The 14,433-nt window shown below is 42.2% G+C and overlaps 1 protein-coding gene across 7 annotated transcripts in view; it reads left to right on the top strand.

The window, feature by feature from the left end:
- ints6l (integrator complex subunit 6 like) overlaps positions 1–14,433 on the top strand; it is a 115,836-nt gene that overhangs the window by 31,945 nt on the left and 69,458 nt on the right. For all 7 annotated transcript variants that reach the window (XM_052020931.1, XM_052020930.1, XM_052020932.1 and 4 more), the window contains exon 6: positions 8,085–8,268. In XM_052020931.1, coding sequence (XP_051876891.1) covers positions 8,085–8,268 — 184 coding nt within the window. The remainder of the gene's footprint in view (positions 1–8,084; positions 8,269–14,433) is intronic.

The following is a 14,433-nucleotide window of genomic DNA, read 5'->3' as shown; positions in this document are numbered from 1 at the left end:
ATCTTTACACTCGGACTCAACAGAAGGATTTTGACCCTCAAGTGAAGAAAGAAGTTTCTGACAAGTCATCATAACTTGAATCCTGTTTTGGGCTGTCACGGAACAAAAGTCAGGCTGCACAGGACCATCTGCATTGGCCAATTCCTTGGCCTTAGCTTGAGTCACTGCACAGGATGGATAAACATCTGAATCGATCCTAGACTCATTAATAATTGGTTTGGTTGTTAGCTCTACCACAGGGACAACTTTACCACCTGCAAGGTTATTCCCTAATAAAAAAGAAACTCCTTCCACTGGTAAACTAGGTCATAGTCCTATCTTAACAGGTCCTTCCACTAACTCTGACTTCAAAATCACCTTGTGCAGAGGTACAGACGCCATGTCACCTGTAATGCCTCGTACTAAATTTACCTCACCAGTAGCAGTCTCCTCACCAAACTTTAAAGCACTGTCTAACAAGATGGACTGGGAAGCCCCAATATTTCTAAGGATTTTCACTGGTACTTGGGGTGACCATCTTTCAGTGAGACGAAACCCTCTGACACAAAAGAACGGAATTCATCCCTAACTCCATCCAACATCTCAGCATTTGCCTCTGGCAAGGACTGAGCTTTATCAGCATGTCCAGAACCCTTTTGATTCTTAGTGGTTTCATCTATTGGCAAACAAGCATTTGGCACTACCTGCTTTTCTTTCTTTCTTCTTCAAGAGGGAACAATTAGCTAACACATCACAAGATAAGGGAGCAGAAGTAGGCCATTTGGCCCATCGAGTCTGCTCCAAAGAAAAGGGGAAAAAAAGAAAAAGAATGAGAAATTGGGTGGGGGGGAGGCAATGAAAAAAACACTATTCTAACCCCAATTTCCGGCTTTATCCCCATATCCCTTGATACCTTGACTAATTAGCTATCTATCTATCTGCTCCTTAAACGCCTCCAGTGATCTCGCCTCCACTGCTGTACGTGGCAAGGAATTCCATAAATTCGCTACCCTCTGGCTAAAGAAATTTCTCCTCATCTCTGTTTTAAACCTGTACCCTCTAATTCTAAGATTGTGCCCTCTGGTCCTGGACTCACCCACCAAGGGAAACAGCTTGGCCACATCTACTCTGTCCGGTCCTTTCAACATTTTAAATGTTTCTATGAGGTCCCCTCTCATTCTTCTGTACTCCAGTGAGTACAGTCCAAGAGCCGACAAACGCTCATCATACGTAAGCCCTTTCATTCCGGGAATCATCCTTGTAAATCTCCTCTGAACCCTCTCCATCATCAGCACATCCTTCCTAAGATATGGGGCCCAAAACTGTACACAGTATTCCAAATGAGGCCTCACTAGTGCCCCGTAGAGCCTCATCAACACTTCCTTACTTTTATACACTATACCTCTCGAAATGATTGCCAACATAGCATTCGCTTTCTTTACCACCAATCCGACTTGGTGGTTAACCTTTCCCCCAAGTCCCTTTGCACTTCAGTACTTTGAATTTTCTATCCTAGATAATAATCTGCCTCACTGATAGATAGGGCAGAGTAAGTTTGTTGAGCTTTACCTTTAATCACAGTTTGTAACATAAGAGACCATCAGGTGGCCACCTTGAACTCCGAGCAACTTTTTCTTTTCTTTTTACAATATTTTTATTAATTCCGCAAAGAAAATACAACAGAGTACATGAATCAAAAAGGTAAAAGTACTACTAGATACATGGTGTTAAATCATACTTGAAATCACAATACTCTATATTAATAATCACACATGATAACTAATAACAAATAAATTGGAATAATTTTATCATATAAAAAAAATCTAAACCCACTACCAAGACTGAAGCTGTTTAATAAAGGAAAGAACAAGGAAAAACCCTTGACACATGGCGATATCAGCCAATATCTGTATTTTAGCCACCAAATCAAAGGTTTTGAAAATAATTCAAAAAAAGATCCCCATAGCATTTGAAAATCTAAGTTAGATTCGAACTTTTTCAAAATGCTGAAAATACTGATCAACCTGATCCTCCTCAAATGGGGGGATTAATCGAACCTCCCTACTAGCCATAAAGTTACCCCCAGGATCAGAAACAGAACCCCCTCGATTCATCTCCAGCTCATGCTGCTGCTGTTTCTCCTGTTCCTCTGCCTCTAGCCTCTTCAGTTCTATCTCAGTATTTACTTTCTTTTGTTCCATCTCTAGTCTCCTTCTAACTGCAACTGTGCCAGCTGCACCTCGACCTCAGAGATCTGTTTACTCCCAGGAAACTTTTCTAACACGTCCTCATCAAACACCCTCTCCTTCACAGAATGGCCAGCTATCAGTTTCCGAATGCCTGCTTTTTTCATAGATGGCTTTACTGTTTCAAGTTTTAACTTTTTAGCAATGCTCAACACATCTGTCTTCTTTGCCCCCTGCAATCCCTCTGGGTTTTTGATCTCAAAAATGCATCAACATCCATTGTTGCTGATTTCCACACACACAAGCCAATTGAAAGGAAATTTATCAGGCAGATCGACAATCAGTTGTTCAATAAGGCCCAATTTTGTTTCAAACCCAGACCTCAGTCTTGAGTTCGATCCCGGACGAGCCCCCAATTTTGTTACATACCAGCAACAACAGAAACACAATGAGCCATGTATAAATGTTAGAATCTATTTATTAATAACTACTTGTAATAATAAGAGAAATAAAAATGTTAGATATTAAACACTGACCCCAAAATAAACTCGAAGTGTGTGTGTGTGTGGCAAGTTCTCAAACCCCTAATTTTAGGAACAGTTCTCAAATTTCAGTTCAGCAAGTCATGAAGCAAAACAATGAGCAAAGGCTTCTGAAAACCACTGTAGAATGTAGAGAGAATATAGAGAGCAGTTTACGAATTCCACAATTTCCATGATGGAACCCATACAACACCTCAATCGCCGAAGATCTCCATTGCTTTGTTCCGAAGTATCTGCCAAAGCTAGGGCACTCGATACGTGGCTGCCCATAGATATACCTGCTTTCCAGTACAGGTTAACGACAAAGTGGACTCCACAGATTGCTCCAAAAATCCCTACATGGATTTTAAAGTGTCTTTCCCTCTCCGTTTCTCTCTCTCTCTCTCTCGTTCCCTCCCTCTCTCTCTCTCTCTCTCTCTCTCTCTATCTTCCCCCCAACCTCCACCCCCCCCCCCCCCCCCCCCCCCCCCACCGTGCCGTCCAGGTGCCTTAAAGGGACACTCACCAAGTAGCAACCTGGCTCGTAACACAAATAAGTTTGTGGATGATGTGAGAATTAGTGGTGGTGTGGATAGTGAGGAAGGTTGCTTAAGGCTACAGCAGGACATAGATCAAATGGAGAGTTGGCTAGAGTGTTAGCAGATGGAACTTAACCCTGACAAATGAGGTGATGCATTTTAGGAAGTCAGATGGAGGCAGGACATGTGTAGTAAATAGTAGGGTGCTGAGGAATGTCAATAAATAGAAGGGTAGAACCATAGAACAATGCAGCACAATACAGGCCCTTCAGCCCACCATGTTGTGCCGACCTTTAAACCACGCCTAAGACTATCTAACCCCTTCGTCCCACATATCCCCCTATGTTAAATTCCTCCATGTGCTTATCTAACAATCTCTTGAACTTGATCAACGTATCTGCCTCCACCACTACCCCAGGCAGCGCATTCCATGCCCCAACCACTCTCTGGGTGAAAAACCTTCCTCTGATATCTCCCTTGAACTTCCCACCCATTACTTTAAAGCCATGCCCTCTTGTATTGAGCATTGGTGCCCTGGGAAAGAGGTGCTGGCTGTCTATTCTATCTCTTCCTCTTAATATTTTGTATACCTCTATCATGTCTCCACTCATCCTCCTCCTCTCCAAAGAGTAAAGCCCTAACTCCCTTAGTCTCTCATAGTCCATACTCTCCAATCCAGGCAGCATCCTGGTAAGTCTCCTCTGCACCCTTTCCAACGCTTCCACATCCTTCCTATAATGAGGCGACCAGAACTGGACACAGTACTCCAAGTGTGGTCTAACCAGAGTTTTGTAGAGCTGCATCATTACCTCGCGGCTCTTAAACTCGATCCCACGACTAATGAAAGCCAACATCCCATAAGCTTTCTTAACTACCCTATCCACCTGTGAGGCAACTTTCAGTGATCTGTGGATATGAACCCCCAGATCCCTCTGCTCCTCCACACTACCCAGAATCCTGCCATTAACCTTGTACTCTGCCTTGGAGTTAGTCCTTCCAAAGTGTACCACCTCACACTTCTCCAGATTGAACTCCATCTGCCACTTGTCAGCCCAGCTCTGCATCCTATCAATATCCCTTTGCAAGCTTCGACAATCCTCCACACTGTCCACAGCACCACTGACCTTTGTCATCTGCAAATTTGCTAACTCATCCAAGTCATTCATAAGTATCACGAGAAGTAGAGGTCCCAGAACCGATCCTTGTGGGACACCACTAGTCACAGCCCTCCAATCTGAGTGTACTCCCTCCACCACGACCCTCTGCTTTCTACAGGCAAGCCAATTCTGAATCCACACGGCCAAGGCTCCCTGGATCTCATGCCCTCTGACCTTCTGAAGAAGCCTTCCATGTGGAACCTTGTCAAAAGCCTTACTAAAATCCATTTAAACCACATCTACTGCACTACCCTCATCAATCTTCCTGGTCACCTCCTCAAAGAACCCTATCAGGCTTGTGAGACATGATCTTCCCTTCACAAAGCCATGCTGTACTGTCCCTAATCAGTCCATGATTCTCTAAATGCTCATAGATCCTATCTCTTAGAATCCTTTCCAACATGGGATTCAAATCCCTAGTTCCCTGAAAGTGGCAAAACAGGTGCATATGCTGGTCTTCATTGGTTGGTGCACAGATTATAAAAGTCAGGATGTTGTATTGCAACTTTACAAAAAACTGGTTAGACCACACTTGCGTACCGATCTGATTGGCGCACTATTAGAAGGGTGTGATTGTGCTGGAGAAAGTTCAGTGGAGATTCACCAGGATTTTGCCTGGATTGGAGGACATTAGTTATGGGAAGAGATTGGATAGGCTGGGCTTGTTTTCCTAGAACAAAGGAGGCTGAGAGGTGACCTGGTTAAAGTATGTAAGATTATGAGAGGCATAGATATGGTAGATAATTAGAATCTTTTTCTCATGGTGGAGATATCAAAGACGAGATGGCTTGGGTTTAAGGTGAGAAGAAGGTGTTGTAAAGGGGATTTGAGAGGACATTTTTTTCACACAATAGTTGATATCTGGAACTTGCAGTCAGAGGACGTGGTGGAGTCGGGTACAAATGCTATGTATGAGATATTTAGGCAAGGTATGGGGAGTGTGGACCTAACGCTAGGCCCTAGGGATTGGTGTAGATGGGCAAAAAGGTTGGCATAGATATAGTGGGTCAAAAGGCCTACTTCTGTGCAACTACAATTCTATAAATAGGAGCAGGAGTAGGCTACTTAGCCTCCCAAGCCTGCCCTGCTATGCAGGACCCATCTACTCCCTCTTTAAATACATCCAATGATCTAGCCTCCATGACCCACACAATGTGGTCCTTGTGCACTGCACTAACTTGTGAAGACCAGTGCTGCAACAATGCTTGAAATGTGTTCTCACCAACACCCTGTACAATTAGTAACATTTCCATATTTTCCATATGCAACCCCCTAGCAATAAAGTCTGACATTTGTTTTGAATTGCTTGCTTTACCTGCATGCTTACCTTGTCTCCTAAACTAGCACACCTTCTGTAACCAGACATTTTATGGTTGCTCACTATTTGAAAAATATTCTGCTTTCTGTTCTTACTACCAAAGTGCACAATCTCACAATTACCATATTTACTCTGTTATGTTTCCTAATAAGGTTAACCTGTCTGTATCTCTTTGCAAAATGGTGATGATGATATCTTTATTAGTCGAAACACACGGTGAAATGCATCTTTTGCGTAGAGTGTTCTGGGGCAGCCCACAAGTGTTGCCACACTTCCGGCGCCAAGATAGCATGCCCACAACTTCCTAACCTGTACATCTTTGGAATGTGGGAGGAAACTGGAGCACCCGGAGGAAACCCACACAGACACATGGGGAGAAAGTACAGACTCCTTACAGACAGTGGCGGGAATTGAACCTGGATCACTGGCACTATAAAGCGTTATACTAACTGCTACACTACCGTGCCTGTAGGATTAGTGCAAATGGGTGGTTGATGGCTGGTGTGGAATCTGTATCCTTCTCAGCTCTTTCTCGATGTGAAATGTTAAACCCACAAAAAAGAACTTCTGTGAGTTCTGAAGCACCTTTGTCTTCAGGGCACCCCAAAAAGTTGGTGCAAAAAAATTAAGATATGTTAAGATAACAATTTTCCTTTGACAATTGACAACCTGCTGTTGAAGGTGATCAGGCCAAGTTGAGGGTGAAGCATGAACTATTACAATATGAAGAAGAAACATTGTCCCTGTGAGGTATTTAGGAAAGAGCTTTGAAAACAGAACCTAGACCCCTTTAGTTTTCAGTTCAATAACATTCTTGCTCCAGAAAGAATGGGAGCTCCAGAGAGACAAGTTCTGGTCAGGCTGTTTTGCATAGGTTGGCACAGCTAAGGCTGCTGCAAGACTGGAGAGCATTTAAAGATGCTGAACTGGATTGGATAGTTCAGGCCAGTAACTCAGTACTTAACATAAACATGCATTTTAGATAGAACCATAGAAAACTACAGCACAGAAAACAGGCCATTCGGCCCTTCTAGTCTGTGCCGAAACATTATTCTGCTAGTCCCATTTACCTGCCCCCAGCCCATACCCCTCCAGACCTCTCTCGTCCATGTATCTATCCAATTTACTCTTTAAAGTTAAGAGCGAGCCTGCATTTACCACATCAGATGGCAGCCCATTCCACACTCCCACCACTCTTTGAATGAAGAAGTTCCCTCTGTTCCCCCTAAACCTTTCCCCTTTCACCCTAAAGCCATGTCTTCTCATACTTATCTCTCCTAATTTAGGTGGAAAGAGCCTACTTGCATTAACTCTGTCTATGCCCCTCATCATTTTGTAAACCTCTATCATTATCTCCCCTCATTCTTCTCCGCTCCAAGGAATAAAGTCCTAACATGCTCAGTATTTCCCTGTAACTCAACTCCTGAAGACCCGGCAACATTCTAGTAAATCTCCACTGCACTCTTTAGTAAATCTCCTCTGCACTCTTAGTGATAATATGATAATAAATGATAATGATAACAAATAAATGATTTATGATAATAAATTCCTGCTTATAAACTTAAGTTGCCTGTTTTGTCTTTTTGTTGGTGTGAGGGTTAAACAACAAATTGATCAGGTTTTTTTTGTGCTTGCAGTTTATATCAACATGCTGTTCTTGATAAGTGACAGGTTCTTACTTTGGGAAGTACTTTACCTTGGGATGAATTGTCTCACTGTATGCCCATTGGTTATATGCTTACACTTCATTTTTATCCAATTGATAGCCATTTGCTAGTTCTGGTGAAAGGTCATTGACTTAAGAAGTTAACTTTCTCTCTTCATAGGTGCTGCCTGAGTATTTAGTTTTTTTTCCTGTTTTGACTCTGGCCCCTCTATCTTATTTATCAACTTTTGATATATCCAGTATCTGTGGATAAAACTCTAGAATTATCCTCCTTTGGTAAAGACAAATGGGATGTACTCTAACATTCCCTCTGTATATCTTGGTCCATGATCTTTATTTTCCTGTTTACTGTTTGGATGTACATTGAAGATGTTTGGATTGCTATTTGTGTTTGCTGACAGTCTTTTACCTTTTTGGTTTTATTGCACAATTTTGAATCTTGTGGAATGAAAACAGGCTACTAAGACTGAAATCAGTGGGGCTTCTTGCTATGCTGCACCTTATTTTTGTTTTCGTCTCTTGGTCTCCTCTTCGCCACATTTTGTGCAGTTATATGCCATTGTTCACTGTTTGGGAGATCTTGTTTTGATATCACTTTATACCACAGGAAAGGGAGCCAGGTTCTCTCCATTTTTATAAATGAAATGTTATTCTGATTTTGGACATGGCTGTTGTTAAACTTGATCTTTGTAATATGAAACTGCTCTTCCTGTTTCAGCTGCACTTGCCATTAAATTCTCCCCTGCCTGGTAGTGAATTGACAAAAGAGCCATTCCGGTGGGATCAGAGGTTGTTTGCATTGGTTCTTCGCCTCCCTGGTGCATCATCCCTTGAAGCAGAGCAGCTTGGCAGCGTACCTTCAGATGACTCTGCTGTGACCCAGATGTGTGAAGTGACTGGAGGTATGCCAACATTTCTTCTGTTGAAATAAAAGGAATTAGTTTCAGATTTTCTAGCTATTGTAGTTGCCTTATGCTGAGGTAGCCATTGGGTATTGCTGGGTGTTTAATGCTGTAATTGTCAGACATAAGGTAAAGAAGAGAAAGCAATTGGCTTGCAAATCCTATTTATTGATGAGGGTAGGGCCACCTACATTTTCATCCAAGTCATTCATATGTTATTACAAACTATCCTTGTAGAACTCCACTGGTCACTGACCTCCAGTCAGAAAAATGCTCCTCTGTCTTCATGACCAAGCCAACTTTGGATCCAATTTACCAACTTGCTGTAGACCTTGTATGATATAATGTTCTGAAGCAGCTTAAAGTCCATACCCTCATCAATCATCTTCATCACGAAACTCAATCAAGTTCATGAGCCAGGGCCCCTGCTACACAAGTCTGTACTGACTATCCCTAATGTCCATGCTTTTCCTAAAAATGGACACAAGATAGAAATGTCAAATACTAGAGAGCATAGGTTTAAGGTGAGAGGGGGGAAAGTTTACAGAAGACCTGCAATGAAAGTTTTTTTTACACAAGACTGATAGCTGCCTGGAACGTGCCGTCTGCAGAAGTGGTAGAAGCAGATATGACAGCAATGTTTAAGAGGTGTTTGGGCAGGCGCACGAACAGGCAGGGAATGGAGGGATACCGACCATATGCAACATATGGGATTAGATTAGATTGGCATCATGGCCGACACAGACATGGTGGGTTGAAATGCCTGTTTCATTGGCTATTCTCCAGTTTTCTGGCACCTTGCCTATGGCTAAAGAGCATACAAAGATCTCTGTCAACTCAGCTTGCAATTAGAGATGAATAGGTTTCTGTTAATGGGAGTACTTGGGGATATTGGGAGAAAGTGGGCACCTTAACAAAAATCTATCAGTCTCGGATTTAAAGTTATCATTTTTTTCTTCTTCCATTCCTCTATTAGTTAGCCCTTTTCCAATTTAGGTGCAATTGTCCTCTTCATACAAGTACCACCTACCCCAGAAGGAATCCCAATGGTGCAAGCATCTAAAGCCCGCCCTCCTGCACCAGTTCCTAAGCCGTGTGTTCATCTATCTTGTCTTCTAATTTCTAACCTCGCTAATACCTGAGATCATGATCTTAGAAGCCCTGCTTTTAAACCTTCTGCCTAACTCCCTGAACATTTCTGTACAGGTAATCAGTCCTGTCTATAACTAATTCTCTTATTGTTTGCTCCACTCACATGTTATCAGTATGATTTGTGTAGAGGGATACCAGACTCCTGAACATCTTTCAGCCACTTCCTAGTTTTAAAATACTCCTTTCAAATTTTCTACTAAGGTGATGACCTCACATTTTTCCATATTATATTCTATCTATATTATGCTTGCTCATTCACGTAGCCTGTCTGTAGCCCTTGGAAGTCCCTCTGCATCCACCTCGCAATTGCGTTGCCACCCAGCTTTGCATCATAAGCAAAACTGAAATGTTACACTTGGTTTCTTCATCTAAATCATTGGATTGTGACTAGTTTGGGCCAAGGCACTGATCCTGGTGATGCCTCATTATTCACACCTAAGACCATAAGACATAGGAGCATAATTAGGCCATTTAGCCCTTTGAGTCTGCTCTGCCATTTGATCATGGTGGATTTTATTTTTTCCTCTCAACCCCATTCTCCTGCTTTCTCACTATAACCTTTGATGCCCTTACTGATCAAGAACCTATCAACCTCCACTTTAAATATACCCAATGGCTTGGCCTCCACAGCCGTCTGTGGCAACGAATTCCACAGATTCACCACCCTTCGGCTAAAGAAATTCCTCCTCGTTTCAGTTCTAAAGGGACATCATTCTATTCTGAGGCTGTGCCCTCTGGTCCTAGACTCTCCCACTACTGGAAACATCCTCTCCACATCCACTCTATCCAGGCTTTTCAATATTTGGTAGGTTTCAATGAGATGCCTCCTCATCCTTCTAAACTCCAGCAAGTACACACCCAGAACCTTGTGCATTAACCCTTTCATTCTTGGGATCATTCTTGTAAACCTCCTCTGGACCCTCTCCAATGCCAGCACATCTTTCCTTGGATATGAGGCCCAAAACTGCTCTCAATACTCCAAATGTGGTCTGACCAACACCACATAAACCCTCAGCATTACATCCTTGCTTTTATATTCTAGTCCTCTTGAAATGAATGCTAAGATTGCACTTGCCTTCCTTACTACCGACTCGACCTGCAAGTTAACCTTTAGGGAATCCTGCACTAGGACTCACAAGTCCCTTTGCACCTCTGACTTCTGAATTTGCTCCCTGTTTAGAAAATAGTCTACGCCTTTATTCCTTCTACCAAAGTGCATGACCATACACTTGCCTACGCTGTATTCCATCTGCTACTTCTTTGCCCATTCTCCCAACCTATTCAAGTCCATCTGCAGACTCCCTGCTACCTCAACATTACCTGCCCCTCCACCTATCTTTGTACCATCTGCAAACTTGGCCACAAAGCCCGCAATTCTGTCATCCAGATCATTTACATATAATGTGAAAAGTAGCGGACCCACCTGCCCAACCAAAAACAAGTTTAATGTTTTGTCTGTTAACCAATCATCAGTCCACACCAGTATGTTACTTCCAATCCCACGTGCTGTAATTTTGCTTAATAACCCTTGCGTGGCACCTTATCAAAGGTCTTGTGAAAGTTCAGATATAGCACATCTAATTCACCCTCATCTATTCTAGTAATGACTTCTTTTAAAAAAAATTCAACAGATTTATCAAACATGATTTCCCTTTTACAGATCAATTTTGAGTCAGCCTAATGCTATTTTTATTATCTATGTGCTTAGTTATTACTTCCTTAATAATAGATGGATCCTGACGTATTGCATGTTGATGTTAGGCTACTACTCTGTAATTCCTCGTCTCCCTCATTTCTTAAATAGTGGGGTTACATTTTCATCCAATCTGTGGGAACTATTCTATCCATTGCTTGTTTACTTTTAATGGCATTTCCCAATCTGCATAGCTAAATCATGTCTTATGCTTGTAGGTTTGTTTTTGTTTTGCAGATTAAACTAAATCACTTAATGATAACTGTTTCCTAAAGGCCCCTTTACTACCAGATTATTGTGTGCAGTTCTGGTTGCTGCATTACAGGATTTAGGAGAGGGTACAGAAAAGGTTCACCAGGATATTGCCTGGATTAAAGAGTATTAGCTATAAGGAAGGTTGGACAAACATAGAACACACAACACAACAACACATTTAGACAGACACATGAACGGGCAGGTAATGGAGGGATATAAACCATATGCGGGCAGATAGGATTAATTTGGATTAGCATCATGGTTGGCACAGACATCGTGCGCCAAAGGGCCAGTTCCTGTGTTGTACTGTTCTATTAATTAATAATTTCTCAATGTGCAATACCATATCTAAGATGGCCTGTTTTCTAGTTGGTTCCTCAACATACTAATGTAGGAAACCAATTTAGTATGTGCTTCATGAATCTATTCTCTACACTATTATTGCTAATTTGCTTTGTCTAGTCTATATCAAATGCTTTTTAGGAGTTCAGGTGTGTAATATACATTGACAATCCCCATTTCTAATTTTTTAAAAAATCAGTAATTTGCTGGGCAATATCTGCCCTTTACAAATCAATGCTGACTCTCTCATCAAGTGAAAGCTTCCGATGTGTTCACTTGTTCAATGATATACGGAGTTTCCAAATAAGTTGTTCAGCTAACTTGTCCTCACTATCCTTGATGCTCCCATTTTAAACAGCAGGGAGAGATGTGGCTATCCAAGAGTCTGTTAAATGTCCCAAATGTATTTGCCTCTACCACCTTTGCTGGCAGTGTGTTCCACACACCCACCTCCTGTGTATATTAAAAAAAACTTGCCTCTTACTTCCCCCGCATACCTTCCTCCAATCACCTTAAAATTATGCCCCCTCGTGTGAGCCATTTTTGCCCTGGGAAAAAGTCTCGCTGTCCTGGACTGTTAGGAAGTTGTGGGCATGCTATGTTGGTGCCAGAAGTATGGCGACACTTGCGGGCTGGGCCCCCAGAACACTCTATGCAAAAGATGCATTTCACTGTTTTGATGTACAGTATGTGTGACTAATAAAGATATCTCTTGACAGTCTCAGATAGACAGCTATAGGATGTAGACTCAGCACTGATGAAGGAACAGCAGTATATTTCCAAGTTCAGATGGTGTGACTTGGAGGGGGGTATACAGGTGGTGGTGTTCTCATGCGCCTGCTGCTTTAGTCCTTTGTGCTAGATATCTGGTTTATGAGGTACTGTCAGCGTAACATAGGTGAGTAACTGCAATGTGTTTAGTAGATAACATAGACTGTAGCCACTGAGTACTGGTGGTGAAAGGAAGTAATGTTTGGGGAATGAGCTCCCAATCAAGTCAGCCTCTGGCGTGGATGGTGTTGACTTTGAGTATTGATGAAGCTGCATTAATCCAGGTGAGTGGTGAATATTCCATTACATTCCTGATGTGCCATTGAGATGTTGGAAAAGCAGTGGGGTCTCAGGCGGTAAGTCAGTAGGTGTTGGAAAGCCAGGCTCTGTCGTTTTCCTGTAGCCGTAACGTTGTCTTGCTGGTCCAGTTAAATTTCTGATCGCTGGTGTCCCTGGTCTCCCAGGATGTTGCTGTTGAGGGACTTGACATGGTGTTGCCATTAAATGTTAAGGGAGGTAGTTAGACAGTTGTTAGAGATGGCGATTGCCTGGTATTTCTATGGTACAAGTGTTACTTCCCATTTATCAGCCCGAGCCTGAATGTTGTCCAGGTTTTGCTGCATGGATGCATAGACATGCTTCATTTGCTGAGGAACTGCAAATGCAATTAAACATTTTTGCAATCATCTGTAGAACTCCCCACTTCTCCCCACTCCCTACTTCTGACCTTCTGAAATGAAGGTCATTGATGAAGCTATTCAGATGTTTGGGCCTGGGACAGCCTCAAAGCATTCCTGCTGTTATGTCCTGAGGATGTAATTATTAATCACAGCCACAACCATCTTTTGTTGTGCAAGCCTTTGGAGTCTTTTCCCCTTTAAGACCATTGACTTCATTTTCACCAGAGCTCCTGAATGCTACACACCATTAGATGCCTCCTTGATGTCAGGGCATACCAACCACTACTTAACATTAGCTTCATTTTGTTTCGTGTGTGAGAGGATGAGTTGCAGGGAAATAAGTGGGGGAACGGTACTGGTAGGATTGCCTTGAGAGCCAGTATAGACTCAGTGGGCTGAATGTTAAGAAGTACGACAGTATTACCATTTTCCATGCTGCTCCAGCAGATCCTCTCTTTCGTAATATAATTGAAATGATTCATTTTGATTTCTTTCAGATATTCCTTTCAAACCTCTATTTGTTTGGTATTGCTTTGTTGTTCATTGTATTTCTGCCAGTCACTAGAATCTGCACGTGTTGCTTTTCTATCATAATTTTATAGTCCCATTTATGTTTATTCATTCCTGGTTGTTTTTGTCAAGCACGGACAACTCTTGATCCTAAGGTCATAAACTGTATCACAACTGAATGCCTTTCACTGCCCTATAGTTTTGCCTGTTTGCCCAGTTTTCCATAGGTACTTTGCCTCATTGCACAGTAATCAGTTTTAATAGACTCCTCAATATTACTAATTGTTGTAGAAAGCTTGTCAAGGCTCTGCAGTGCATCTTGTTTATAATAAACTTGCACCTGCAGTGCATCGGTGATGAAGGTGATTGTTCATTGTGGTGCATTGAATGCCAGTCAAGCAGACTGCTTGGTCCTGGATGGTGCATTTTGTTGGAGCTGCAGCATCCAGGGAAGTTGTAAATGTTTTATCCCCCACTCCTTATCTGAGCCCTGAAGATAATGAAAAGATTTTTTATCAATAAGGAGGTGAGAACTAATGATAAGTCCTCCTGAGTGTATTATAAGAATTCCCTACCTTTTGCAGTGATTCCATCGAGTCATTCTTCAGGTGTTTGAAATACCTTGCATAAAGTGTGGGCCAACAGCCCAATGTCACTTTATTTTAAATGGTGAAGGAAAGGGATTAATTGGTCCCCTGTCTGCTATGTACCTTCATGCCAGTGTAGGCAGAGCAGCTTGACCTGTCAATGCAGCAACTCGTG

The sequence above is a fragment of the Pristis pectinata genome, chromosome 8, assembly GCF_009764475.1.
Source record: "Pristis pectinata isolate sPriPec2 chromosome 8, sPriPec2.1.pri, whole genome shotgun sequence".
NCBI classification, from domain to species: Eukaryota; Metazoa; Chordata; class Chondrichthyes; order Rhinopristiformes; family Pristidae; genus Pristis; species Pristis pectinata.
The sequence above is the reverse complement of the archived record's forward strand: the minus strand, read 5'-3'. Positions and strand labels throughout refer to the sequence as shown.